General features: G+C 34.3%; 1 protein-coding gene across 9 annotated transcripts in view; it reads left to right on the top strand.

Moving 5' to 3' along the window:
• Positions 1–27,653, top strand: part of ZFAND4 (zinc finger AN1-type containing 4) — a 78,150-nt gene that overhangs the window by 37,449 nt on the left and 13,048 nt on the right. For all 9 annotated transcript variants that reach the window (XR_001596414.2, XM_016140941.2, XM_016140939.2 and 6 more), the window contains 4 exons: positions 3,772–3,847; positions 4,749–4,816; positions 8,181–8,367; positions 15,106–15,253. Coding sequence is in view for 8 of the 9 variants with exons in the window: in XM_016140941.2 (XP_015996427.2) it covers positions 3,772–3,847; positions 4,749–4,816; positions 8,181–8,367; positions 15,106–15,253 (479 nt within the window). In the remaining variant the exon portion in view is untranslated. The remainder of the gene's footprint in view (positions 1–3,771; positions 3,848–4,748; positions 4,817–8,180; positions 8,368–15,105; positions 15,254–27,653) is intronic.

The raw sequence follows: 27,653 nt of genomic DNA, 5'->3' as shown, positions 1-27,653 counted from the left end.
CATCTTGATTTTCTTCAGTTACACCAATCAGACGGATATTTGGGCCCTTACTAGTGTCCCATATGCTCCTTGACCTATTTTTTTAGTCTTGACATCTTATCTCTTGCCATTCTGATTGTCCTTGGCTTTCCTGTCCCTAGATAGGGTATTTGATCCTTTTCTTTATTATTTTGTTTATTCCTTTATTTCATCTAAGATACTTTTCATCTCAGATAATATATTCTTCATTTCAGACTCGTTCCCTTTTATAATTTCCATTTTTATGTTTTTATCTCTTTGTTGAAGTTCTCATTGAATTTATCTACACTTCCTAAAAGTTCATTGAGCATCTTTATAATCAGTGTTTTGAACTCTGCATCCATTAGATTACTCGATTCCATTATATCTGATTCTCTGTTCTGTTCTCTCATATGGTTTCTGCTTCTTTATCTTCCCACTTTGGCTGTCTTTCCATGTCTGTTTCTGTGTACTAAGCAAAGCTCCTAAGTCTCCTGGTCTCATTAGTGTGGATTTGTGAAGTAGGTGTCCAGTGGCACAGCCCTGAGAGGGGTTCAGCTGCAGGCCAAATTTAACCCAAGCCTCTGCCTCTCCTGGACCACATGTTAAGATTCAGCAAGCAATCCACAGATGTTGTGCTTATTGTTGCCTCAAAAGGCCGCACCAGAAACCGAGGCCAGCTGCCTTTACCAGTGTGAGTTTCAGCAAGGAGCACCTAACTCATTGAGAATACCCCTGGATGTGGCTTGGGGAGGGCCGCAAGTGGGGGGAGATGGGATTTCGGGGAACCCTGTGGGCAGAGCAACCTTTGTTATTCAGTTTGATGTCATGGCTATGGCAGCATTGTGTCTGGCGCACTGGTAGTGGGGAGGGCTCAACAGGGAACAGTGGATACTGTGGCCACTTCTGTACAGAGTGAGTCTCGGCTTATCTCGCCTCAGCCCTCACTCGGACAGTGTCTCCATGTAAGTCCCTGGTGCCCCTTGCACGCAGCCTAATAAGCACTGGTGCTCAGAGTGAGCAGGTCTGTCACTGCAAAAATCCACTAATTGATGCGGCCCCTTTAAGAGCTTCTACCACTGCTGCTGCCGCCACAGCCACAGCCTCTGTCTCAGCTGCTCGAGACTGGGCAGCTCTGTGTCTTCTCCCCTTCCTACCTTCTGCTGTTGCAGGGTGATTTCTTGGATGTCTCGCTGGTTGTATGGCTTGTTCATCTAGATCGTGGGCGATTTTTCCTTGTTGCTGCTCCTTGTTTCCCTCACAACTTGGATTTGGTCGCCAGAGGAATGAACAGAGCCTCTATCATCTATGCCTTTTTATTTTCCTCCCAGGATTATAGTTCTAAACATTAGATCTGTTTCACTGTTTTGTTTTTCTTTTTCAAGGGCTTTTGATAACACAAATAATATTCCTTCTTAGCCTTTCATTTTTAGTACATTCTCTTGGACCTATATTTTTACTTTTCCTTATGTCATTTTCATTTTCTTCATTGCTTTCCTGCCTTATCCTTTACTAAATATGTATTTGAGTCTATTATGTATTGATATCTTGTAATTTATTCCTCATTTTTGAGGTAATTTTGTCTTTTTCCTTCATTTCTTTTCTGAGTTTAGTTAGCTTTCTTTTTAATTTGTTCCTGTTTTGTTTCCAGGTGGGGGGTGGTGTTGGACATTTTCTGTTCTTAATTTTTGAATTTCTAGTTCAAAACATTTTTTTATTATCTTAAAATTCTTGAGCAAGTTTGCAGTTTGGCATTACAGTTTTCTTCTGCTTCATCGTTATTTTTCTGGGTAAAATTTTACCTTGGTTGATAGGTGTGAAATTTTGTTTTCTGGTTTTTACTATTAACTCCATATGGATTTGTTAATTTTTCTCTTGATGATTTTTGTGGTATAGGAGTGGTTTACAGATTCTGTTTAATGGTGTGCTCTCAGTCAGTATATCATTGTTCAGATATTTTAGCTGTTTTATGTTTGTTTTGTGGTGGGAAGGAGTTGTGAGTCCCCAATTTTGTGATTCTCTTTTTTCTTACAAGACTCTTAAGTTTTTACCTCTTGCATTTTTCCCCCTTGACTACTGAATTGCTAAACAATACTCTTCCTCTTGGTTTTTGCCTCTCACAGAAGCTCCTTCAAATTGTTTGGCTTTAAAGTCCCTTCCTTTTAGTCAGCGCTCTAATCAACTTGAGTGCTTTCTGTAGAATTTTTAGACTTAGAATGGCCTTTTTCTTTCTTGTGATGATTTTATATCGAGTTTATATACCAGCACTAGCTTCCCTGTCTTCAAAATTTTTCTCAGCTCTACAGGGGTGGGAGCATGAGGCTTCTTGTGCTGGGAATAGGTGATTGCCCCTTTTTATTCTCAGTTATTTTGAATTTTTATTCTCTGACTTCAAATTATGAGGGCCACGGGCCTGGTTTCTGTGTATCATTTCCCTTTTTGTTGTTATGGGAGAAAATATTAGGAAATGGGAGCTGTCTTTAATTATCCGTAAGTCATATTGATTCTCGTTTATTTCTAAATGCAGATATGAACATGTTCTCAAACATACATTGTTCTGTGGGAAAATTCTTTAAAAGACAAAAGAAACATCTTTGAGTCATTATTAGGATTAGGTGAGGTCATGAGGGTTGAGATTGATAAGATTAGTGTCCTTTTAAGAAGAGATGCCAGAAAGCTCTCCTTCTCTCTCTCTACATTTGCAAAGAACAAGTCATGTGAGCACACAGGAAAATGTTAGCTGTCTATCAACCAACAGAAGAGACCTTAATATAAAACCTGCATTGCTGGAACCTTGATCCTAGACATCCCAGTCTCTAGAACTGAAGAATCTATTCTTAATATTTTGGGTATATTTCCTTTTAAAACTTATATTTGTGTGTTTAATGACTGAATGGTACTTTAATATATATTTCTGTCATCATTTATTTACTTAGTCTTCTATTAAGAGATATTTTCACCTATCCAGTTTTTCACTACTATAAACAAAACTGCGATAACTGATAAATGAGTGTGAGTGTATTTGTGAATACACAAGCTTATAATAATAAACACTAGCACATATAGCACTATTACTCTTCTAGTCAACTCGATTTTTAGAATACAAACCCCTAAGGACAGTAAACCAAATGTTCCATTTTTAAAAATATAATTGATATATTAGTTTTAGGTGTACAATATGATTTGATATTCTCATATATTGCAAAGTGATCTCCACAATAAGTCTAGTTAACATCTCTCAACATACAGTTATGTTTTTTTTTCCTGTGACAAAAACACTTAAGAACTCTTTTAGCAACTTTTAGATATACAACATAGTGTTATTAATTATAGTCTCCATGTTGTATATTATATCTCCGTGACTTATTTATTTTATCGCTGGAAGTTTGTACATTTTTAACCCCCTGTATCCATTTCGCCCATCCTCACTTGTATGTTCTTTTAACACTGAATATAACTGAATGAAGACTGTACTTCACAGCATTTAAAACTATCTTCTAGGCCTTAAATCTTAAACTCTTCAGGGCTGATTCACGATACCTTTTAAAGGGCTCCCTAATATCATAGTACTTTGTTTCAAGGCCAGAGAGTTACTGAAACATGTTTTCTCTAAAGTGAGCAGATTAGACTACATCAACTTTTAGCTACGTCTTTTACCTATGATTTGAAGTGTGTTTATTGTTATTAATCTTTTAATTAAATAGCTGTGTATCATCTTCACAATCTTTACAAGATTCTTTTGAATTTTAACCATTTTTATAACCTTTCCCAAAGGTATTCCCATCTGTCAGCAGCACTTAATTTGGAATAACATGGAACTTGAAGATGATTATTGCTTGAATGATTACAAGTGAGTGTAATTACATATTAGCTGTTTTATAGATGCTCAATATTATGACCAGTGTTTTTCTTCTGAATCCTTGGATCATGTCTCTTTTCTTGTAAAAGTTCTGATCCCTAGATTTCAGTATAAACTCCAAAATTTATGATATGTTTGTTCATTACCCCATGCTACTTGATTGTTGTCCTCTGACTCTTTGTTTTACCTTTTTATTATTCATGCCAAATTATTTGTCTCCTGCCATTTCAGATCTTTCTCTTTTGATCTTGCCTTCTTTGCCCCTTGCTTCGAATACTGACCCATTCCCACCTGGCTACATCATTTTCACAAGTATTGGAGATAAGAGAGTATTTGCTCTTCATCAGGTCTTTCATTTTTCATTAAGTTCTCCTTCCATTACTGACACTGAGTGCACCACTGATGGCAGATATATTTTCTAACTGTTTTTCTTTCTCCCTTCTCTTATGCAATTCTTTACTCTTAATAGAAGCACAAAAAGGTCAGAGGTGATGTGGAATAGCTGGAAGAGTGCTTGGAGACATTGTAGATTTGCTGTTTTCCTATTTTCTATTTTGTTAAATATATCTGCAATTTTATTTTCATATTAGGGCCTCTTTTTCCTTACATATGAAACGAAGAGGCTAAACCACATAATCATTGAGGTCCTTTCCAATACTTTTATTCTGAGATTTCATGTCATATTTAAGGCTTATGAGGACTCTTCACTTTTTCTTTATTTGTACAAGTAAATAAGTTAGCCTTTTTTTAAATTTATGTACATTGCTATATCTCTTTTTTAAAAGTCAGAGGATAGGCACTATGCCTAATTAGGCAGCACATAATTATGTATCTATTTAACACTGAACGCATTTTGATAATTGTAATTTATGTTTGTGTTAATTATCTATAGCATTTCAGAAGGTTGTACCTTGAAGCTGGTATTGGCTATGCGTGGCGGACCTATAAACACTAGAAGAGGTAGGTATATGTTAAAATTATGTATGTTAAAGCAATTTGACAATAATAATCTTCAAGTCAGTTGGTATTTTTATATATTTTGTAGTCAGGTTCTCTTTTGGCTATTAGGTCTTAGAAGAACCACATTTGTTTCTCTAGGTATTATTCTTTAAAGCCTAAATGCACAGAAGAAGGAACACATATTCCAGAAAAATATCATGATTCCTGATTAAATCCACAGAGGTTTAAAATTAAATTTCACCAGTATGGAGGAGAAATAGGATGGCATAGTATAAATATGTTGTAATTATTGTGTTTAGGTACATTTCTATCTTTATGCTTTTTTATTCCACTGAATCTTCAACTCCTCGGGTAATGATTGTTACATACAATTCCAAAGATGCCTGTTAGCCTAGTTTATGACGCATTTGGGTTTCATGGATATTATCATGGCCTCGTTGAATCCTTTTTCAGAATGTGGGCGACCTCTGGGAGTCCATTCATTCAACAAGTACATTTTGAGCATCTACTAGATGTTCAGTGCAGTGTTCCACGGAAGAAAACATCTCTACTTTATAACAGTTTATTTTACAATAAACATGTAAAAGTTGATGTTTTAAGCAGTTATAAATGCTATGAAGGAAATAGGGTAGTGTGATGGAGTATGTGGAAGCAGAGCAGTAGGAAGACGATTGTGGAAGGGTCCTCAGAGAAGATGATGTGAGCAGAGACTTGATTAACAAGAAAGTTCTAAACCTATGAAGAACTGGGAGTGTTCACATAGATCCCTGATGCAAGTATGTCACATGAATCCCCACCAAATAGAGGCATCCTTAGACTGCTCAGAGCAGTCCTGCTTTTGTGGGCCTCATTTTGGGCAAGGCCTTTATTTTTGTTTGCTCATTCTCTAACCAGAAAATTGAAAGTTAAGTATTGATTCCACTGCAGGCTTATTTCTTTCATAAATCAAATTTTATCTCTATGCTTCATAATTTTGGTTAGAAAATAAGGTTATTACCATCTTCAAGAAGATTTCATGATATGTGTTTCGCTGTTGACCCGTTTTTGGATAGGTTAAAAAAAAGGAAGATAATAATATTAGAGCTGATAAATTAGCAGTCCTGCTATCAGAAACTTTCTATTAATTGAACTTCTGAAGTTGTCCTATGTGACATAAGGTGATGTTTATAGTACTGATTCTGAGAGTAATGCAGGAACCCTAAAGCATTTACTAATACAGTATGGTAAGATAGAATTATATGGTGTTTAATGACATATGAACTCCATTGTATTATATTTTTAAAAGTTGGTTATTTGTATGTAGTATTGTCTTTAAACGAGAAGGTTTGATCAGAACACCTACTTTTCTTACTAGGACTAAAATTATTATATGTTTATGAGGAGGAATGTAAGTGCTATGGATTCTGAGTTAAAAGTGTATGTATTTTTACCCTTTTTTTTAAAAAAATGAAAATGAAAGGCATCACTACTCTCTGGTAGTTGAAGCTTTGTAATACGTTTTTTTCTCCTACAATTTTCTGTATCTTGTATATAAATTGAAAAACACTACCTAGAACTTGTCTGGTGTTTTGATATTTAAAATTCAGTTTTTAATAATTCTGCCTGTATTGTATCAATGTTTTTTTTTTAATTAAAAGCTTGCTGTTGTCTACCTTACATCATTGAAAACTTTGTGAAAAAGTAAAACTGTACCCATCTAAAACTTCTCCATAGTATTTGAGAAACCATATTTTTTAAATTTAGTCTTTATTTAGACCATATTTAGTCTTGCTTGAAAATTACAATTTAGAAAGTACCTTTATCATCTGAGTTCCAATAATGTTTAACTTTTAAAATTGTTTTTGAATTAATCATTATAAAAACAGCATAGAAAATATTTTACTTTCTAAAACTAAACTTTATCCTAAAGTTTATATATAATGGTTTATACCTGGTGAAATCTGATTTTGTTACGAAAAACTGTGCACATACATACACATATGCGCATACACACATACTCAGTCTCAATGCTTCCCTAAGTAAGGCACACTGTGTGTTGATTTAAGCAAAGCTTTCATATGGCTTTAGTAAAGGAAGTAGTAACATAATTTTTGATTTCTTATTAATGAAACATGGAAAGTTTGTTATTAACTTAAAAATGGCAAGAACTTGTTTTGAAAATGTTTTTTAATATTTACACATTTTGTGCCTATGAGTTAATTAAAACATCCAAATATTTTTATAAGCTAAATCTTATTATATTTCTAAAGTTTTGCATTTTAGTAGTGGTGGTATTGAATTTAAGATGTGGGAACATCTTTACTGGTTTTACCTTGTTACTTTCAGAGTTTAGTATTTCTTATTGCTGCAACTTTTTAAAAGGGTAGTACAGTACTATGATTCTGTTAATAAATAAGCTACTAGAATGAGAGTTATGCAGTTTGAGAAATTGTTGCTTTTTTAAAGAAAGAGCAAATGTTTTCTTCAGTTTGACATTAGAATGTCTCGGAGGGTGAACTTTTTTTTCTCTCAGACCACTACTTTGACACCCAGGTCTGGGGTTCAAGGGCTATTAGAACATTCACCCTAGGAGCCAGCAATCTTTTTAGGCCCAATCCCACCACAAGATCAGGTTGTAATGATGGCTGCAATATTATTCAAACCTGAGGACAACTTTGGGCTTCTAGAGCCTGTCAGGAGTAGGAGCTTCACTCTGGTCTTTGTGCTCTGACTGCTTACCTGGATACATACTAGGACAGTTGGGATCTGAATAGATGCTTTCAAGAAACAACATTCTGACCATTATACACATTGCAGTTTTAGTACATAAGTGGTCCCCTTGTGTTCTGAATTATTGTGTAATTTTAATTACTTAACTGTATTTCAAGAAACAGGCCTAAGAAGAATCAGCTTCTGTATAAAACCATAAAGAAAAAGAGGGATTCACTTGCTTCTCATTTCTAATATATGTCTCCAAATTATGTGTGTGTTATACTATTTTAATCAAAAGAAGTGGGATTTATAGTCATTTTAATTATTGATTGTTGGAACCAATTTTGGAAAACATAGGAAGCAGAAGTTATCAAGTAAAAGCAATCATCGGTAATTATGTCATAGAATTAACAAATATAGATCCTAGTGGCACAGGAAGAACCTCATTTATTTTCGTACATAACAACATAATGTATTTTATTTCTTTTACATTAATATAACATAGGGAATGGTGTATTAACTATAAAAGACCAGAAATTTATTTGAAAGCTATCATATATATATATATATAGGGTTGTTGTTCAGATTCAACACATTATGTCCTGTCACTGTACCAAGATGCGTAAAACTTGATATAAATTGAAAGCTTGTTTATTAATTTTTCCATTTATAGTTCCTATGGAAGATCCACTTAGGGAGATGGCTGAGTACATGGATTCCAGTCGAGATGATGTCTGGGAGAAGACCTCCTACAACAAACAAGTTACATTTTTGGTATACCGAGAAGGAGATCAATTGAATTTCTTTCGTGTAGTAAATAGGGGAGATGGCACTTTAACACCATTATCTGAATCTTTAAGGTAAATAGGTTTTCGTTTGCATGTCTCACTTAGAAAAAGAAAACATCCCATGATACATTCCATACACCTTTATGTTTGCCTTGTATTGCCAAATAATCTTATTCACAACACTGACTAAATTTCATGCATTTTCTCCCACCCTTCCCCCCCAGTCCCAGGTATGTAATTCTGAAATTGTCCTTTGAATGATGAATACTTAGAGAGTAATTTCTGAAGTTTCTTTATGGAATAGGATTTTTTTCGTACAAAAGTTTTATTTCTGTAACTTTATTAAACTCTAAGTTGCCTACTAGGTTATAAAGTCTTGTTATAATAGTGTGTTATACAACATTGCCATAATAGAAAGGATCGAACTTAAGTTGCTATCTTTTTAAATAATTTAACTCGGCTGCTTAAAGGTAGGTAAATCTTACTTCTGTGGTCTTGTTTTCATACTGTATAAAAGGGATAGAAGTTGTTATGTTACTTATATTACTTATAAAGTCAGAAGAAAACAAACTAAAAGTACTTAGGTAGGTGACAGAACAATTAGGGAATTGGACAAGGTAGCTTGTAAGTTTCTGTGTGCTGTCTTACTGTGATTCTTTTTGCCTTTCAATTAAGTCACTAAATATTTACTGAACTTTTGTAGCCAGTCTCTACACTAAACACTGGTCTACAAAGATGATTATTCCTCTCTCATTGAACTTGAAGTCTGCTATAAATAGTTTCTGTAACATACTGTTGACAGTTATTATAAAAAAAAATAGCAACATCTCTGGAAAACCAAATGAGAGGACCTTAATTTTGCCTGTAAGGTGGCGGGTTAGGGACAACCTCTGAGAAGAAACAACTATAAAAGAGGAGTAAGAGTGTGCCAAGCAGACAAAGGAAGGAAAGCTATTACAGGTAACTAAATTTAATCTCACAACATGAAAAGCTAATGGTAAAACCGTTCATAGAAAAGATAATTTTAGCTGGGTGCTCTGCTCAGGGTCTTACGAGGTGCAATCACAATGTTGGCAAAGGTGCACTATTATCTGGAGGCTTGGTTGGAAAAGAGAATGAACTTTCAGGCTCATTTACAGTGTTGGCATAATTCATTTCCTGATGGTTATATGACTGAGTGCCCTGGTTTTTTGCTGGCTATATTGTCTAGAGGCTGCCCATAGCTCTTTTTGTATTAACTCAAAGTCAACTGTTTTAGAACTCAAATTACATCTGCAAAATTCTTTTACTTTTGCTCTACTCTGATGGCTAGAAGTAAATCATAGATTATGTTCATACTCGGGTAGGAGAGTATACAGAATGTGAGTAACAGGGATTGGTACTCACAGAGATTCTTTTAGAGTTCTGCCCACCACAGAGTGATATTTGGAAGAAAGGTTAGACTTATTCTTTGTGGCCACAGAGAGCAGACTGTGACAGATGGGTGTTGACTGTTGACTGTAATGTGTCTAGATCTGTGTTAGCACTACAAACTTGACATAAACACATGGGCTAGAAGTCAAGATGAGGGAGCAGTAAGAGCAGCAGCCTTAATCCAGTGTGTCTCACTTAGACCATGAAAAGAATTGCTTTACACTAGTCTCTTTATGCTAGTTCACTGTCGTTTCGGGTTTTTTTCCCTTAAGAATATCCTCTTTTGCTCTCCTTTCCTAAAGGAGAGGATCTAAACTCCTTAGCTTAGCTCATAAGGCCCTTTATCACCTGTCATTAATTTTTCAGGTCTCTCATTATGCCATGTTTTTGCACATCTGTTTCTCTTTGCTAGAAATCTCATTTCCTCTTTTTACTCCAACTTTTCAGACAACTTCTGTTATGTTTAAGACATAGCCCAAGTGTTGCTGTGGATTTCAGTTAAAATTGTATTAATATTCCTCTCAAGGTAATTATTATTTTTTATAATTTTCTTCTTTCTTTCTGTTCACCTGCCAGAATTAGATAAGGTAGAGTGGATGCGAAAGGGAAGCAGAAAACTTTCTGAATCATACCTTGGAGGACATTTATCTTTCCTATTCTACAACAGAGAACAGTAAACTTTTTTGTAAAGGGCCAGAGACTAATTATTTTAGGATATTCAGGCTAAGAGGTAAAATGAAGTGTAGGTACTTATATAACAAGAGAAAAAAAATTCTGTAAGATTTTTACTCACAGAATTCAAAATATAAGAATAATAATTGAGTACTTTTATGTGTGTGTGTGGTTTAGGTCTACTAATGAGAATATAATTTTCTGTGAGGGTGATGTTTTACTTAATTGGGCTAGAAAGCTAGTGTTGCTTATCTGATTTATTAAATCAGTTGTAGACATTCATCTATTAATATTGATCTGTAATGGGATTTTATGTGTTTTATCTTTGAAAATTATTTTTTCACACAGATACTACCAAATATTGATGAGTTCATGAGCATATGATTTTAATTGAGCATATGAAATGCATTTATAGAATTCTATTACTGTCTTCTCTTGCTGTTTACCTTTACCATGTCATTACATTGCAGATTGAAAACTTCCAATTGAAAATAGAGCTCCTGAATTCCACATTTAAAGAGATTTCGAAATATTGAAATTTTCATTAACTTGCAATAAAGTACGAAAATACTGCTGGTAGTATACTTTAAGTTCAGAAAATATGTCTGCTCCAAACTGTGGTATTGGAGATCTCATTTAAGTTTTTAACTTTTGAAAGCATGACATTACATGTGATTCATAGTAACGCTAGTTCTCAAAATGACATTACTGCAGTATATGTTTCTCATATGTACACTGTTTTACTTTCTAATTTTAGGTGGAATTTATTAAGAAACATTCTCAAGTCCACAGAAAAAGCAAATCTCTGAAGACATTCAGTGTTTGATACTAGCAGTTGAAAGTGGTTCTTTTTGTTTAGAAATATTCAGTGCCAGCCATGAGCTAAAAGCAAAATCACAAAACTACTACCATTGACACTACTGGTTCAGTCATAATATGTGACAGATTCAAATATTTGTGGCAGAATACCTGCCGATGAGTAACCGTAGGTTTTAAACACCTTACATTTTCATTAGTTTTGTAAATCTGTTCGACTAAAATTTTTTTTTTTACTTTTATTCCATCAATTGTAGCATATTTCACTTCAAGTTGTATTGAAGTAGTATTTTAGCAACTTCTTTGACAGTTTTCTTCACTGCAGTTTAATGCAGACTTTTCAAAGGTATTATTTATTTAGTCACTTCAAACTTGGTTTTGGCGCCCTGAATAAACAAAAATATCTAGACGGTATCAATAACTTAACGTTGACTCATCAAAAGCCAAGGAAAACAACTACAAATGATTTGTCTTATTTTTTAATTGACTATTGATGTTTCTTCCAATGTTGTCAGCTCTTCCAGAAGTTGTTCTTGCTGAAAAGATAGTCTTTAAACAAGTTTAATTTCTTCAACTGCTGTGATCATAGATGGTTTAATTAGTGCACTATTGATAAACAGATTTCCTTGGTTGGCTAGTAAATAAACCTCTTGGAAACTTATTTTGGTTGTCATATCATTTTCATTTTTTATTTCTGGGAAGAAATTCTACTATGATCTATTTTATTTTAAATTTTCTCATTTTTCTGACCATTGCTTTTCTACAATTTGTGAATACTGTGATGAATCCTCAGTCTGGTAATGTCCAAATATATTGTTTTGCTTTAGCATAGCTACAGTGTCATTGCATAAGAAACACAATGCTTTGCCATTTGATGGATTAAAAAAATGATTCATGCTCTATTGTGCCTTAAAACTGCACCATTTGAAGTTCACTCTTCTCCTCTTGGCTTTGACATGTTGGGTATATATACCGGTGATTAAAAAAAAGTCACCGTACAGTGATATACATGGCACTCAAAATGCTGTTGAATTATGACTGTGTCACTGATTTGTAGTGTGACAAGCCACAGTGCAAAGAAATGAAAGCCACGATTTCTGTGTGGCTACTCAATTCCTGCCACTGTAGTGCAAAATCAGCCATATGCAGTATGTGATCAAATGAATGTGGCTATGTTCCAATAAAACTTCATGGATGCAAATTTGAATTTCATATAATTTTCATGTTACGAAATATTATTTTGATTTTTTTCAACTATTTAAAAATGTAAAAGCCGTTCTTAGCTTGCGAGGCGCACGAAAATATGTGGTGGACTGAATTTGGCCTGTTGGCTGTAGTTTTCTAACTCCTGCTCTAAGAAGAAACAGAATTCAGTACTTATTTGGTTCATTTCAATACACAATCTATTATCGGTCACTTTAAGTCTCAGATCGTTTTAGTTAATCATGCCATCTTCCTGCTTTTTTAAGTGGAAAGAAGTAGAAGGTGGTATTTACAAGTCCTAATTAAATGGTAACTTGTCTGTGAAAATCACATGAGGACTTGGCTTCATGATGAACCATATTCATGTTGAAATAATACATTTGCCCATCTCTTATTCTTTAATCACAATATTAGATTAAAAGATTTAGGAAAAGTTAAATATAAGCATCAAGAAAATAGTAAGAGAATTTTCATGCTTGTGTGAATTCCTATACATATGTATTAAAAATTTGATTTTCTTCTGTTATAGAGAAAATATTTAGAAAATTTAAATATAAAGAAGGATATTTTTGGATTAGATTTATAAATTACTATGTTATCCTACTCTGTTTACATTTTTCCAAATAGAAATTGCGATTGGCTTCTGACTGATGTCATGAATCTTTGCTTTGTGAAAAAAAAAACACGATAATGTGATTCTTTTAAAACATAGGTACATTCAAAAGTTTCTTTAATCCTCCAAAATGCATCTAATGAAATATTTATCATGTGGAAATAGTAAAGGACCTTTTTTTTTTTAAGGAAAGTTGAGTCAGAAACCTCTTTCAACATTCAGTATGGGTACCTAAAGTTAAAATAACACAAGTACAGTAGAGAATTAAAGTTAAAATATTGCAAGGTAACCAATAGTAGAGTGTGCTTAAGTCATTCCTTCCAACTCCATGGGTGAACTAGCAAAAATCTTCACTCAACCCTCCTTTTTAGGTATAGTTAAACTTGAGACGGAGTCTTCACATACTATAAGTTCTGTCTCTTTTTTAGGAACACAAGCATGGTTCAGCAACATTTGGTGCCTGGAAAAGCAACAGGAAGTAGAATAAAGAATAGACTTTGGAACCAGACAGTTGGAGGATTCGAATCTTAAGTCTACCATTTATTAGCTCTCTGGTCTTGAACAAAATCATTTAATGGGATAAATATCAGCTTGTATAGTTTTTGTGAAGATTAGAAATAATATGTGGAAAGTACCTGACAGAGTAGGCATTTAGTAAATGCTAGCAATGTTAATTTAGTATTGTGCCCCTGTGTCAACTTTCATACTGTAGTAGAAATCTACAATAGGTAGAAGTAAAGTGATGGTCACAAGGCAAACACTAGGAAACTGAACTGGTTATGGAGATAAATTCTGGCCATTCTTCCTTCTGACAAGTATGCCTGCTGTACATGTAATTAACCAACAATTTTAAAATGTCGTCATCAGCTTCACCATATAAAGTTTAGGAATGGGGTTATCTACTTTCTACTTTGCCTTTGTTGGGTGGTGGTACATGCTTTAGAAATGTTATGGAATATGCTTTATTAAGGCTATCTTAAGTTTTCCATTTCTTAAGAACCATATAAAATTGGAAATCTTTTTAACCCTCATATTCTTTAGTACAGGACATTAGTTTTTTTATAAGTAAATCAGGCGCAGCAACTAACATTCTTTTTCTACTCTATTTAAAATTTTAGTCATTCTTCGAATATGCTGAGCTTGTGCTTTTTTCAAACTTTACCATTTTAATTTTTTTCATTATTGAAAAAGCTGAATGAAATTTCAGTAATATTTGTGTTTAATATTTATCGAATATGGGCCAAACACTGCCAGGCGCTAAGACTGGGAAGATGCAAAAGCCTAATAACTGCTTTCAACTTGTAAGTGGTGGAGTAAGAGGGAAAGATAGGCATGTAAGTATAAATATGAGGCTAGTGTGATAAGTACAATTATATTATGCAGTCAAAGAGAAGGGGCTCCAGCTAATAATTATGTAAATGAATAAATATCACGATGATTTATCAGTAATTGAAATGTTTTACGTGTTTAATAATATGTTATGACTTGCCTAGGGTGTCTTTTTTCATTTAAAAATCTATGCTATTCTAGGTGATTATATTTCTAAACACACCGAGAAAAATCTTAAGTTATCCATATTTTTTGTTGTCTTTAGAGTAGAAAATGTTCTAATGACACCTGTGTATGTGTTCCTTTTTTTTAGTGAGAATTCTCTCAGCATTAATAAAAATCTAGACTTATGTGTTAATTTCTTTTTCATTCTAGTTAATGGAAATTTGATCAGCCTGTGGTCTAGGTTGCACAATTATTAGTTTTGGCTAATAAAATGAAATCAGATCATTCTTATGGAAATGGATTTTGCTTCTATGGGAATGATAGAGCAGGTGCCAAAAGATCTTCACTTATGGTATACTGACTTGAGAAAAGCTTAGCTGTATTAGAATTTTCAGGAACGCTAGATGATGATATTTATCACTATTTATTTTTTTCTCCTAAGAAATATATTTTTGAAATACATTTGCCTTAAATTTCATTGACAATATGGGTTTGTTGTTTTATCATTAGCAGCATCTATAGTTTCTATTGCACATAGAATATTTTTAGTCATTGGACAGGTATCAGGTACATTTCAATAGTAATTATTTTCTTTGCAGTGGTGGTTCTGTATATAATTTGTATACTGATGAGGATGAAGAAATTGAGCCTTCTCCTTCTGGGCAACAGATAATTGAAAATTCAATAACTATGAATAAGATGAAGCTGCTGAAGGCTAAGATGGAGAACATGAATCTCAGCAAAAAGGTGAAGCTATTAGCATTTGGCCAGGCCTTTTCTCTAGTTTATCTGTTCAGGAGTCAGATTGAGGTCTGCTAGTAATTGTGAAAAATATATTTATAAAATGTCAGTCATCTCAAGTTTCTGGCCTCAGTTATTTATTGAGATATTAAAAGTGATGAATTGGTTTTTAGGCCAGCAGTAAATCTAATATGATTATTCTGCACTTAAAATAATTCATGATATTTAAAAATTTTGTGGTTCTAGAGCTAAGAAGGATAAGTTCATATTTACTTATTTTGGCTATTTTCTCTGGGTATTGATAAGGAATATGCCTATATTCAGCTTTACTAGATATTGTCAGTTTTCCAAAGTGATTCCAAAGTAATTGAACCAATTTACATCTGTCCTGTAGTTAATGAGACTTGCAGTTTTCATGCATTCTTACCAGTGTTTGGTATGGTCCTTCATTTTTATTTTTGTCATTCTGGTTGATGTGTAGAGCCATCATTGTGTTTTTAATTTGCATTTCTCTGGCTAATGATGTTGAGCACCCTTTATATATATATATATTTTAGGTATTTTATACCCTTTTTTGTAAAATGCCTTTTCAAATCTTACCAATTTTTCTTTGGGTTGTCTGTTTTTTGCTTATGGATTTTTTTATATGTACAGTTACTCTGGATGTGTGAGTCCTTTGTCATGTATATATACATATGTATATACACATATATATGTACATGTATATCACCACTCTGTTATTTTGCTTTTCACTTGATTAATAGCTCATCCCTTTTTTATTGAAATATATAATAAAATTCACAAGTCTTTAATGTACAGCTTGATGCATTTTTCTGTTTATATATATTTATGTACATATAACCCAAATTAAAAGAGACCTGTCTTTCTTTTCAGTTTTCCTTATAATCTTTTCTAGTCAGTACCCAGCTTTCTCCAGTCTCAGAAATAACTACTATTCTTATATTTGTCACAATATTTGTTTTGCCTCCTTGTATAAATGAACTCATTAGAATATCTCTCTTTTTTGGGGGGGGAGGTGTCTGGTTTCCTTTGCTCAGGAAAATACTTTTCTAATTAATCATCTTGTCGCATGTCTGTCTTTTATTACTGCTATATACTATTTCATTATAAGACTGTACTTCAATTTGTTTTTCTTCCTTTTAACAGACATTTGGGTTGTTTCTAGTTTTTAGCTTTCATCAATAAACCTGCTCTCAATACTCTTATACATGACTTTGGTGGACATTTGCACTCTCATCTTTGAGGCATATACCTAGGAATGGTCTTGTAGAGATACAAAAGGTATATAGGTAGCTTTAGTTGTTGTGCCAAACAATTTTGCAAAGTGTCCGAACTAATTTGCACTCCCATCAGCAGCATGAGAGCTCCAGTTTCTGCCACATCCTCACCAGTACTTCACATTTTTCATTTCAATCATTTTGATAAAGAATTTTTCTGATAAGGAATAATATTAAGTTTTTCATATGGTTATAGGCCATTAAATATGGCTTTTGTTTCTTATTTTTAAATTTTAATTAATTATTATTATGCTGACATTGGTTAATGAAATCCAGAAAGTTTCAGGTGTACAATTCAACAGTAAGGCAGAGATGTACATTCCATTGTATGTTCACTACACAAAGTTAGATTTCTTTCTGTCACCACACGTTTGACCACTTTTACCCCATCTACCTCTCCCCTTAACCCTTCCCTCTCTTCTTTTTTAACCACAATTCTATTGTCCATGTCCATGAGTCTCTGCTTCCTTGTCTTGTTCATTTCTGCTTTTAGGTTTATATCCCACATATAAGTGATATCATGTGATTTTCAACTTTTTCTATCTGGCTTATTTCACTGAGTGTGATTATTTCAAGGTCCATCCATGTTGTCGCAAATGGCAGTATTTCATCTCTTCTTATGGCTGAGTAATATTCCATTGTATGTATGTACCACAGCTTCTTTATCCAGTCATCTGTTGTAGGACACTTTGGTTGCTTCCATGTCCTGGACACCGTAAATAATGCTACTGTAAACATTAGTGTGAAAATATCTTTTCAATATGGGTTTGCAAGTTTTGGGGGTAAATACCCAGTAGAGGAGTTACTGGATCATATGGTAAATCAATTCTTAGTTTTTTGAGGAACCTCCATACTATTTTCCATAATTATCTTACCAATTTGCAGTCCCACCAATAGTGTAAGGGTTCCTTTTTCTCCGCGTCCTCTCCAGCGTTTGTTGTAACTTGTCCTGTTGATTATAGCCATTCTAACAGGTGTGAGATTGTATCTCATTGTGCTTTTGATTTACAGTTCCCTAATAACTAGCGATGTCGAGCGTCCTTTCATATGTTAGTTGGCCATTTGTATGTCTTCTGAGAGAAGAGTTTGTTCAGGTCCTCTGCCCATTTTTTAATTGGATTGTTCGGGGTTGTTGTTGTTGTTATTGAGTTGTATGAGTTCTTTGTATATTTTGGATATTAGGTCTTTATCGGAGGTGTTGCTTGCAAATGTATTTTCCCATTTGGGTGGTTGTTTCTTTACCTTGATGTTTCTTTTGCTGCGAAGAAGCTTTTTAGTTTCATGTAGTCCCATTCATTTAGTTTTGCTTTGATTTCCCTTGCCTTCGAGGTCAGTCAAATTCATAAAATCCTCTTTAAGTCCAAGGTCTATGAGTTTAGTTCCTGTGTTTTCTTCTCTGCAATTTATTGTTTTGGGTCTTATATTCAGGTCCTTAATCCATTTTGAGTTAATTTTGGTGTGTGGTGGTGAAAGACAAGTCTCTTTTCATCCTTTTGCAAGTGGCATTCCAGTTTTCCTAGCACCAATTATTGAAGAGGCTTTCCTTTCTCTACTGTATGTTTTTGGCCATTTTGTCGAAAATTTTGCCCATATAAACATAGGTTTATTTCTGAATTCTCCATTCTGTTCCACTGGTCTGTGTGTCCTTTTTTTCTGATGATACAATGCCATTTTGATTATTGCTGCTTTGTAGTATAATTTAAGTTGGGCAGAGTGATGCCTCCAGCCTTGTTCTTTTTTCTCAGGATGGCTTTGGCAATTCGAGGTTTTTTGTGCTTCTATTCAAATCCGATGATTTTTGCTCTATTTCTTTAAAAAATGCCAGTAGGATTTTAATGGAGATTACATTAAATCTGTATAATGCTTTAGATAATAAGTTCATTTTAACTATGTTGATTCGTCCAAGCCAAAAACTAGGAATATCTTTCCATTTTTCTGTGTTCTCTTTGATTTCTTTTAATAGGGTCTTATAGTTTTCATTATATAGGTCCTTCACATATTTTGTTAGAGTAATTCCTAGGTATTTTATTCTTTTGTTGTAATTGGAAAAGGAATTATTTTTTCCACTTATTTTTTTCTGACACTTTATTATTAGCATATAGAAACACTATGGATTTTTTAACATTAATTTTGTATCCAGAAACTTTACTGTATTTGCTTACTGTTGCTAGAAGTGTTCTTGTGGAGTCTTTTGGTTTTCTATATAGAGAATTCTGTCATCCACAAATAGTGACAGTTTGACGTTCCTCATTTCCTATTTGGATGCCTTTTATATCTTTCTCTTGCCTGATTGCACTTGCTAGGACCTCCAATGTTATATTGAATAACAGTGGCAATAGTGGGCAGCCTTGCCTTGTTCCCAATCTTAGAGGGAAAGTTTTTAGTTTTTCACCATTAAGTATAATGTTGGCTGAGGGTTTGTCATATGACCTTTATTATGTTGTTACTTTCCTTTACCTATTTTGTTAAGTGTTTTGATCATAATTGGATGCTGTATCTTGTTGAAGGCTTTTTCTCAATCTGTTGATATGATCATATTCTTACTTTTTAATTTGTTTATATGGTGTATCACATTAATTGATTTGTGTAGGTCGAACCATCCCTGTGCCTCTGGGATGAAGCCCACTTGATCGTGGTGTATAATCTTTTTAATATTTTGCTGTATTCGGTTTGCTAGTATCTTATTTAGGATTTTTGCATTTGTGTTCATGAGAGATATCAATCTGTAGTTTTCTTTTTGTGTGGTTATCTTTACCAGGTTTTGGTATCAGGGTAATATTGGCCCTCATAAAATTAGTTAGGAAGTATTGCCTCCTCTTCGATTTTTTTGGGAGAGTTTTGATGACTGTTTCAATTTTCATACTGCTGATTGGTCTATTTAGATTTTCCGGTTCCTGGTTCACACTTGGAAGCTTGTATCTTTCTAAGTACATGCCCATTTCTTCTAGGTTGTTAGATTTGTTATTATACACCTTTTCATTTTTTTCTTGTATGATCCTTTATATTTCTGTTGTGTCTCCTGTAATTTCTTCTCTTTCATTCCTGATTTTGTTTATTTGTGTCCTTTCTCTTTTTTCTTTAGTGAGTCTAGCCAGGGGTTTGTCAATTTTATTAACCTCAAAGAACCAGCTTCTTGTTGCATTTATTTTTTCTATTGTTTGTTTGTTTGTTTTCAATTTCATTTAATTCTCTGATTTTGATGATATCTTTTCTTCTGCTGACTTTAGGCTTCATTTGTTCTTCCTTTTCTAGTTTTTTAAGATGAAACATTAGGTTGTTTATTTGGACTCATTCTTATTTTTGGAGGTAAGCCTGTAATGATACGAACTTTCCTCTTATGATGGCTTTTGCTGTGTCCCAAAAGTTTTGATATGTTGTACTATCATTATCATTTGTCTCTAGGTATCTCTCGATCTCTCTTTTTTCTTCTCTGACCCAGTCTTCTTCAGTAGTATGTTGTTTAATCTCCATGAATTTGTGGTCTTCCTGCTTTCTTTTTACAGTTGATCTTGAGTTTCAAAGCATTATGATCAGAGAATGTGGTTGGTATGTTTCTAACCCTCTTATATTTGTTGAGGCTATCTCTGTGTCCCAGTATGTGGTTAATCCTTGAGAATGTTCCATGTGCACTAAAGAAGAATGTATAAACAGCTGTTTGGGAATGAAAGGCTCTGTAAATGTCAATTATGTCCAGCTGGTTTAATGTGTCCTTAAGGTTGTTATAACCTTATTGATTTTCTGTTTGGATGATCTGTCCATATCCAACAGTTGGGTATTTATGTGGCCTACTACGATAGTGTTTCGGTCTGTTGCTCCCTTTATTTATGTTAGCAATTGCTTTATGTATTTCGGGGCTCCCTGATTATGAGCATAGGTATTAATCATTGTTATGTCTTCTTGGTGCATGCTTCCCTTTATCATTATGAAGTATCCCTCAGTATTTTTCTTTATATATATTTTTTTATTTTGAAGTCTGTTTCGTCTTAAAAGCAGCAAGAGAAAAGCAGTTGGTCTACCTACAAGTGAGCACCCATAAGACTGGCAGCTGATTTCTCAAAAGAAACTATGCCGGACAGAAGGGCTTGGCACAAAATATTCAACAGGGTGAAGACTCAAGATCTACTCCTGCTTCCCTCTGAATGCCATTTGCTTGAAATATCATTTCCCACCCTTTCACTCTGAGTCTATATTTGCCTTTGAAACTGAGATGTGCCTCCTGGAGGCAGCATATGGTTGGGCTTTGATTTTTGATCCAATCTGCAACTCTGTGCCTTTTTATTGGTGAGTTCAGTCCATTTACATTTAGGGTGATTATTGAAATATGAGGTCTTCTTATAGCCATTTTATCTTTTGCTTTCTGGTAGCTCGGTGTTTCCATTGCTTCCTTGTCCTTTTGTTTTTTGGGGGTGGGGGAAGGGGAGATTGTGGATGTTCCCTCTGGTCCTTCTCGTTTTATGTTATATACTTCAGTTCTGAATTCTTTGGCATGTGGTTACCATTATGAATATGTAAAGAATAGTTGTATATATATAGTATTCCATTTTCTTCTGCATGTGCCTTATCTCCATTCCACTTTGCTAATTTGGATCTTTGAATCTTCTCCCCTTTTCTGTTATTGTGGTCTCAGTTTGTCCCTATGTATGCTGAACGTTCATTACTATCTTATAATAGCACATCTCTTCTTATTGTCTAAGTTTATTTGCTCCGTTCTTAATAATGATTGCTCTACTCTGCTTCTGTATGCCTGCTAGCTGCCATACTCATAGTTATGTACTTTTTTTGTCATTTTGTTTTAAGTGAGCTATCCCCTTTCACTATTTCCTGGAATGCAGGCCTTGCAGGGGAAAATTCCCTCAGTTTTTCTGTGTCTGGAAAGGTCTTTATTTATTTTTCATATTTAAAGGAGAGCTTTGCTCAATACATCATTCTTGGCTGGTAGTTCTCTTGTAGGTGGTGTATGTAGGGATCATGTTTTCTTGTCCTTTCAGCCACTCTATTTTTTGGTTGTAGCACTTAATTCTTTTTCATTTGGGGTATTTGTTGATAGCAATGTAGTTATTACTATTCTTAATTTCTGTTTTTGATACATGTTGTTCCTTCTTAAAGAAGTCCCTCCAACATTTCCTGTAATACCGGCTTGGTGCTGATAAATTCCCTTAGCTTATTTTTGTCTGGGAAGCTCTTTATCTGTCCTTTGACTCTAAATGATAGCTTTACTGGATAAAGTATTCTTGGTTGTAGATCATGAGTGTTCATCCTGTTGAATATTTTGTGCCAAGCCCTTCTGTCCTGCATAGTTTCTTTTGAGAAATCAGCTGCCAGTCTTATGAGTGCCTCCTTGCAGATAAACTAACTGCTTTTCTCTCACTGCTTTTAAGATTCTCTCTTTGTATTTAACCTTTGGCATTTGAATTATGATGTGTCTTGGTGTGGGCCTCTTTGGATTCCTGGTTTGGGGTACTCTCTGAGCTTCCTGAGGTTTTATGTCTATTTCCTTCACCAGATTAGAGAAATTTTCTATCATTATTTCTTCAAATATACATTCAACTGCTTGTTCTCCCTCTTCAGTTACCTTATGACACAGATGTTTTCACCTTTAATAATGTCCCATGGGCTCTTTAAATTATTATTAATGGACTTGGCTTCTTTTTTCTTGCCATTCTTACTGAGTATTCTTGGGTTTCCTATCCTCTATATAGGTCATTTGGTCCTCTTCTTTACTCACTTTATTTATTTCATTTAATATACTTCTCATCTCAGATAATGTGTTCTTCATTTCTGACTGGTTCCCTTTTATAATTTCCATTTCCATTTTTATGTTTTTTATCCCTTTGTTGAAGTTCTCAATGACTTCATGTACATTTCCCATAATTTCACTGAGCAACTTTATAACCAGTGTTTTGAACTCTGCATCTGTCAGATTATTTGACTTAATTATTTCTGGATCTCTGTTCTGTTCTGTCATATGGTTTCTGCTGCCTTGTCTTCCCATGGCTGCCTTTTTGTGTCTGTTTCTATGTACTAAGCAAAGCTTCTAAGTCTCCCAGTCTTATTAGTGTGGATTTGTGTAGTAGGTCTCCAGTAGCACCAGGCCAAATTTAGCTCAAGCCTCTATCCCTCTGGGGCCATCTGTTAAGATTCAGCAAGCAATCCACAGATACCATGCGTATAGTTGCCTCAAAAGGCCACACCAGGAACCAAGGCCAGCTGCCTCCAGTGTATCTAGGCACTCTTCAGCAAGGAACACTTGACTAACCAAGGATACACTTGGATGTGTCTTGGATAGGCCGTGAGTTTGGGGATGTGAAGTCAGGGAAACCTGTGGGTGGAGTGACCTCTGTTACCCAGTTTGATGATGTCTCTGCTATGGCGGCACTGGGTCCGCACACTGGAGGGTGTGGCACTCAACAGAGGAACAGTGGATATTGCTGGTACTTCTGTGCAGAGCGAGTCTCACCTCAGCCCTCACTCAAACAACTCAGTGTACCCTTGTAAGTCCCAGCCCAGCCATTACTGGCGCTGGTGCTCAGAACAAGCAGGTACATCACTGCAGGAGTCTGCTTGTGGACATGGCCCCTTTCAGAGGCGTCTGTATCTGCTGCTGCCGCTACCTTCATCCCATTTAGTTGCTTGGGAACATGGCAGCCTCAAATCCTTGCCCCCTATTACCTTCTGCCATTGCAGAGTGATTTCTTAGATTTCTCCCTAGTTGTATGGCTTGTTGTTCTAGATCCCAAGCAATTTTTCCTTGTTGTTTGCTCCTTGTTTCTGTCACAACTTTGATTTGGTTGCCTGAGTGATGAAGGGTATCATCTATGCCTTTTTTTTTTTTTTTGCTGTGGTAATAAACTTTTTCTTCTCTGCCTTTCTCACTTCTCTGTTTTCTGCCCTGATCCCTGGGCACTGCCACTGCATGAAGCTTACAGCTCTTTCAGGCAAGGCTGTTCATGGAACCACATCTTATTCATTCAGTTGTCTGTTGATAGGCACTTAGGTTGCTTCCATATCTTGGCTATTGTAAATAGCACTGTTAGTGAACATATGGGTGCATATATCTTTTCAAATTAAGTGTTTCAGTTTTCTTCAAACAAATACCCCAAAGTGGGATTGTTGGATCATAAGGTAGTTCTATTTTTAATTTTTTGAGGAACCTCCAAACTGTTTTCCATAGTGGCTGCAGCAATTTGCAATCCCACCAACAGCGCACGAGGGTTCCCTTTTCTCCGCCCTCGTCAACACTTGTTTTTTGATTTGTTGATGATAGCCATTCTGACAGGTGTGAGGTGGTATCTCATTGTTTTAATTTTCATTTCTCTAACGATTAGTGACCTTGAGCATTTTTTCATATGTTTGTTGGCCATCTGTATGTCCTCTTTGGAGAAATGCCTATTAGATCATCTGCCGATTTTTTAATTGGATTGTTTGTTTGTTTTTGATATTGAGTTGTATGGGCTTTTTTTAAAAAAAATAAATTTTGGATATTAACCCTTTATCAGATATATCATAGGCAAATATCATCTCCCATTCAGTATGTTATCTTTTGTTTTGTTGATGGTTTCGTTTGCTGCGCAAAACCTTTTTAGTTTGATGTAGTCCCATTTATTTTTTTATTTTGTTTCCCATGTCTGCGAAGAAATATCAAAAAAAAAATATTGCGAAGAACAATGTTAGAGAGTTTACTGCTTATGTTTTCTAGGGGCTTTATGGTTTCGGGTCTTATATTTAAGTCTTTAATCCATTTTTAGTTTAGTCTTGTTTCATTTTTTTGCATGTATCTATTCAGTTTCCCATCACCATTTGTTACATAGAATATCTTTACCCCATTGTATATTCTTGTCCCCTTTTTCATAGATTAGATGGCCATATAGACATGGGTTTATTTCTAGGCTCTCTATTCCATTCCATCAATCTGTGTGTCTGATTTTATGCCAATACCATGATGTTTTGATGACAATAGCCTTGTAGTATAGTTTCATACCAGGCAGCATGAAACCTCCAACTTTGTTCTTCTTTTTCAAGATTGGCATGGCTATTTTGGGTCTTTTATGGTTCAATATAAATTTTAGGATTATTTTTTAAATTCTGTTAGAAATGCCATTATTATTTTGAGAAGGATTAGATTGACTCTATAGATTGCTTTGGGTAGTAGGGACATTTTAACAATGTTAATTCTTTCTATCTATGAACATAGTATGTGCTTCCATTTGTTTGTATCTTTTTCAGTTTATTTCCTCAATGTCTTATAATTTTCTAAGTACAGGACTTTTACCTCCTTGGTTAAATTTATTTCTAGATATTTTTCAATGCAAGTGTAAATGAGATTGTTTTCTCAATTTCTCTTTCTGTTAGTTCATTATTGGTATATAAAAATGTGACCAATTTCCGAATATTAATGTTGTATCCTGCTACTTTACTGAATTCATTTGTCAGTTTGAACAGTTTTTGTGTGTAATCTTTAGGGTTCTCTCTATATAGTATGTCATCTGCAAATAATAACAGTTTTACTTTTTCCTCTCCAGTTCAAATGCGTTTTGTTTGTCTTTCTTGTCTAATTGCTGTGGCTAAGACTTCCAATTCTCTGTTGAATAAAAGTAGGGAACGTGGATATCCTTGTTTTTTTCCCCTGATCTTAAGGAAAACGCTTCTAGCTTTTCACCATATTAAATATGATCTTAGCTGTGGGTTGTCATATATGGCCGTTTTTTTATGTTCAAGTATATTTCCTTTATTCCAATTTTGCTGAGATTTTTTTATTATAAATGGATGCCGGATTTTGTCAGACGCTTTTTCTGCATCTCCTGATATGACCATATGATTTTTATCTTTCAGTTTGTTATTGTGGTGTGTCATGTTAATTGATTCATAGTTATTAAACCAACCTTATATCCCAGGAATAAAGCCAACTTGATCATGGTATAGGATATTTTTAATGTATTGCTTAATTTGTTTTGTTGATATTTTGTTGAGGATTTTTGCATCATGTTCATCAGGGATATCAGCCTATAAGTTTCTTTTTTGTAATGTCATTGGTTTTGGAATTAGGGTAATGGTGGCCTTAAAAAATGAGGTTGGGAGCTTTCCCTCCTCTTAAATTTTTTGGAATAGTTTGAGAATATTAACTGTTAATTCTTTTTTGAGTGTTTGGTTTAAATTCACCTGTGAAGCCGTCCAGTCCAGGACTTTTTTTCTTTTTTTTTTTTTTTTTGGATGGGAGATTTTGATTGCCGATTCTATTTCATTAGCAGTAATCATTCAGTTCAGATTTTCTGTTTGTTCTTGACTTGGTCTTTGAAGATCGTTATGTTTCTAGGGATGTATCCTTTTCTTCCAGATTGTCAAATATCTTGGCATATAATTGTTCATAGTGTTTTCTTATAATCCTTTGTATTTCTGTGGAGTCAGTTGTCATTTCTCTTCCATTTCTGATTTTATTAAATTGGGTCCTCTCTTTTTCTTGATGAGTCTGGTTAAGGTTTATCAATTGTGTTTATCTTTTCAAAGAACCAGCTCTTGGTTTCATTGATATTTTGTATTGTTTTTCTAGACTCTATTTTGTTTATTTCCACTCTGATCTTTATTATTTTCTTCCTTCTACTCACTTTGGGTTTGTTCACTGTTCTTTTTTTGTTCCTTTAGGTGTAAGGTTAGATTATCTGAGATTTTTGTTTCTTGATGTAAGCCTGTATTGAGATGAAGGTCCCTCTTAGAAATGCTTTCGCTATGCCCCATAGATTTGGGATGATTGTGTTTTCATTTTCATTTGTCTCAAGGTTTCTTTTAATTTCTTTCTTGATCTCATTGTTAACCCATTCATTGTTTAGTCGCATGTCATTTAGTCTCCATGTGTTTGTATATTTTTCAGCTTTTTCTTGTAATTGATTTTTAGTTTCATACCATTGTGTTCAGAAAAGATGCTCATGATTGCAGTCTTTTTAATTTATTGAGACTTGTTTTGTGGCCTAACATGTTGTCTGTCTTGGACAATGTCCGTTTGCACATGAGTAGAATGTAAATTCTGCTGTTTTAGGGTGAAATGCTCTAAAAATAGCGATTAAATCCATCTGGTCTAGTGTGTCATTTAAGGCTACTGTTTCCTTGTTGATTTTCTGTCTGGAAGAATCTGTCAGCTGGGGTCAATGGGGTGTTTAAATCCTTATTATGACTGCATTACTGTTGAACTCCACTTCTATTGTTCAGTATTTGCTTTATATGTTTGGATGCTTTTATTTTGGGTTCATAAATGTTTACTAGGTTTATATGCTCTTGTATTTATCCCTTTATCATTATGTAATGTCCTTCTTTGTCTTTTATTATAGTCTTTGTTTTAAAGTCTATTTTGTTTGTTGTAAGTGTTGCTACCCCATCTCCTTTTTCATTTCTATTTGCATGAAATATCTTTTTTTTATTCTTTTACTTTTAGTCTGTGAGTGTCTTTTGACCTAAAATGGATCTCTTGTAGGCAGCATATGTATGGGTCTCATTTTCTTATCTATTCAACTACCGATCAGTCTTTTGATTGGAACATTTAATCTATTTACATTTAAAGTGATTATTGATAAGTACATATTTATTGCCATTTTATTATTTACATATATATTTTCTGTTCTTATAGAAGTCCCTTTAATATTTCTTGTGATACTGGCTTGATGCTGATCCATTTCTTTGCTTTTCTCTATGGGAAGCTCTTTTTTAAAATAATTTTTTAATTTTTCAATTACAGCTGGCATACAATTGCACAACAGTTATTAGACTCTTTTTTTTTTGTAACTTACAAAGTGATAACCCCATTAAATCTAGTACCCATCTGACACTATAGATAGTTATTACAATATTATTGGCTATATTCCTTATGCTACAGTTTACATCCCCATGACTATTTTGAAATGACCAATTTGTACTTTTTAATCCTTCTCTTTTTCTTCAACGCCTTTCCAACTGCAAACCATCAAAATGTTCTCTGCGTCTATGAGTTTGTTGTAATTGAAATCATATGACATTTGTCTTTCTCTGTCTGACTTTCTCTCCTCAGCACAGTACTCTCTAGGTCCAGCCATGTTGTTGCAGATGGCAAGATTTTTTATGGCAGAGGAATAGTTCATTGTATATAC

Source organism: Rousettus aegyptiacus, unplaced genomic scaffold (genome assembly GCF_014176215.1).
Source record: "Rousettus aegyptiacus isolate mRouAeg1 unplaced genomic scaffold, mRouAeg1.p scaffold_m13_p_6, whole genome shotgun sequence".
NCBI lineage: Eukaryota > Metazoa > Chordata > Mammalia > Chiroptera > Pteropodidae > Rousettus > Rousettus aegyptiacus.
Note: the sequence above shows the minus strand (reverse complement) of the source record. Positions and strands in the feature narration are given on the sequence as shown.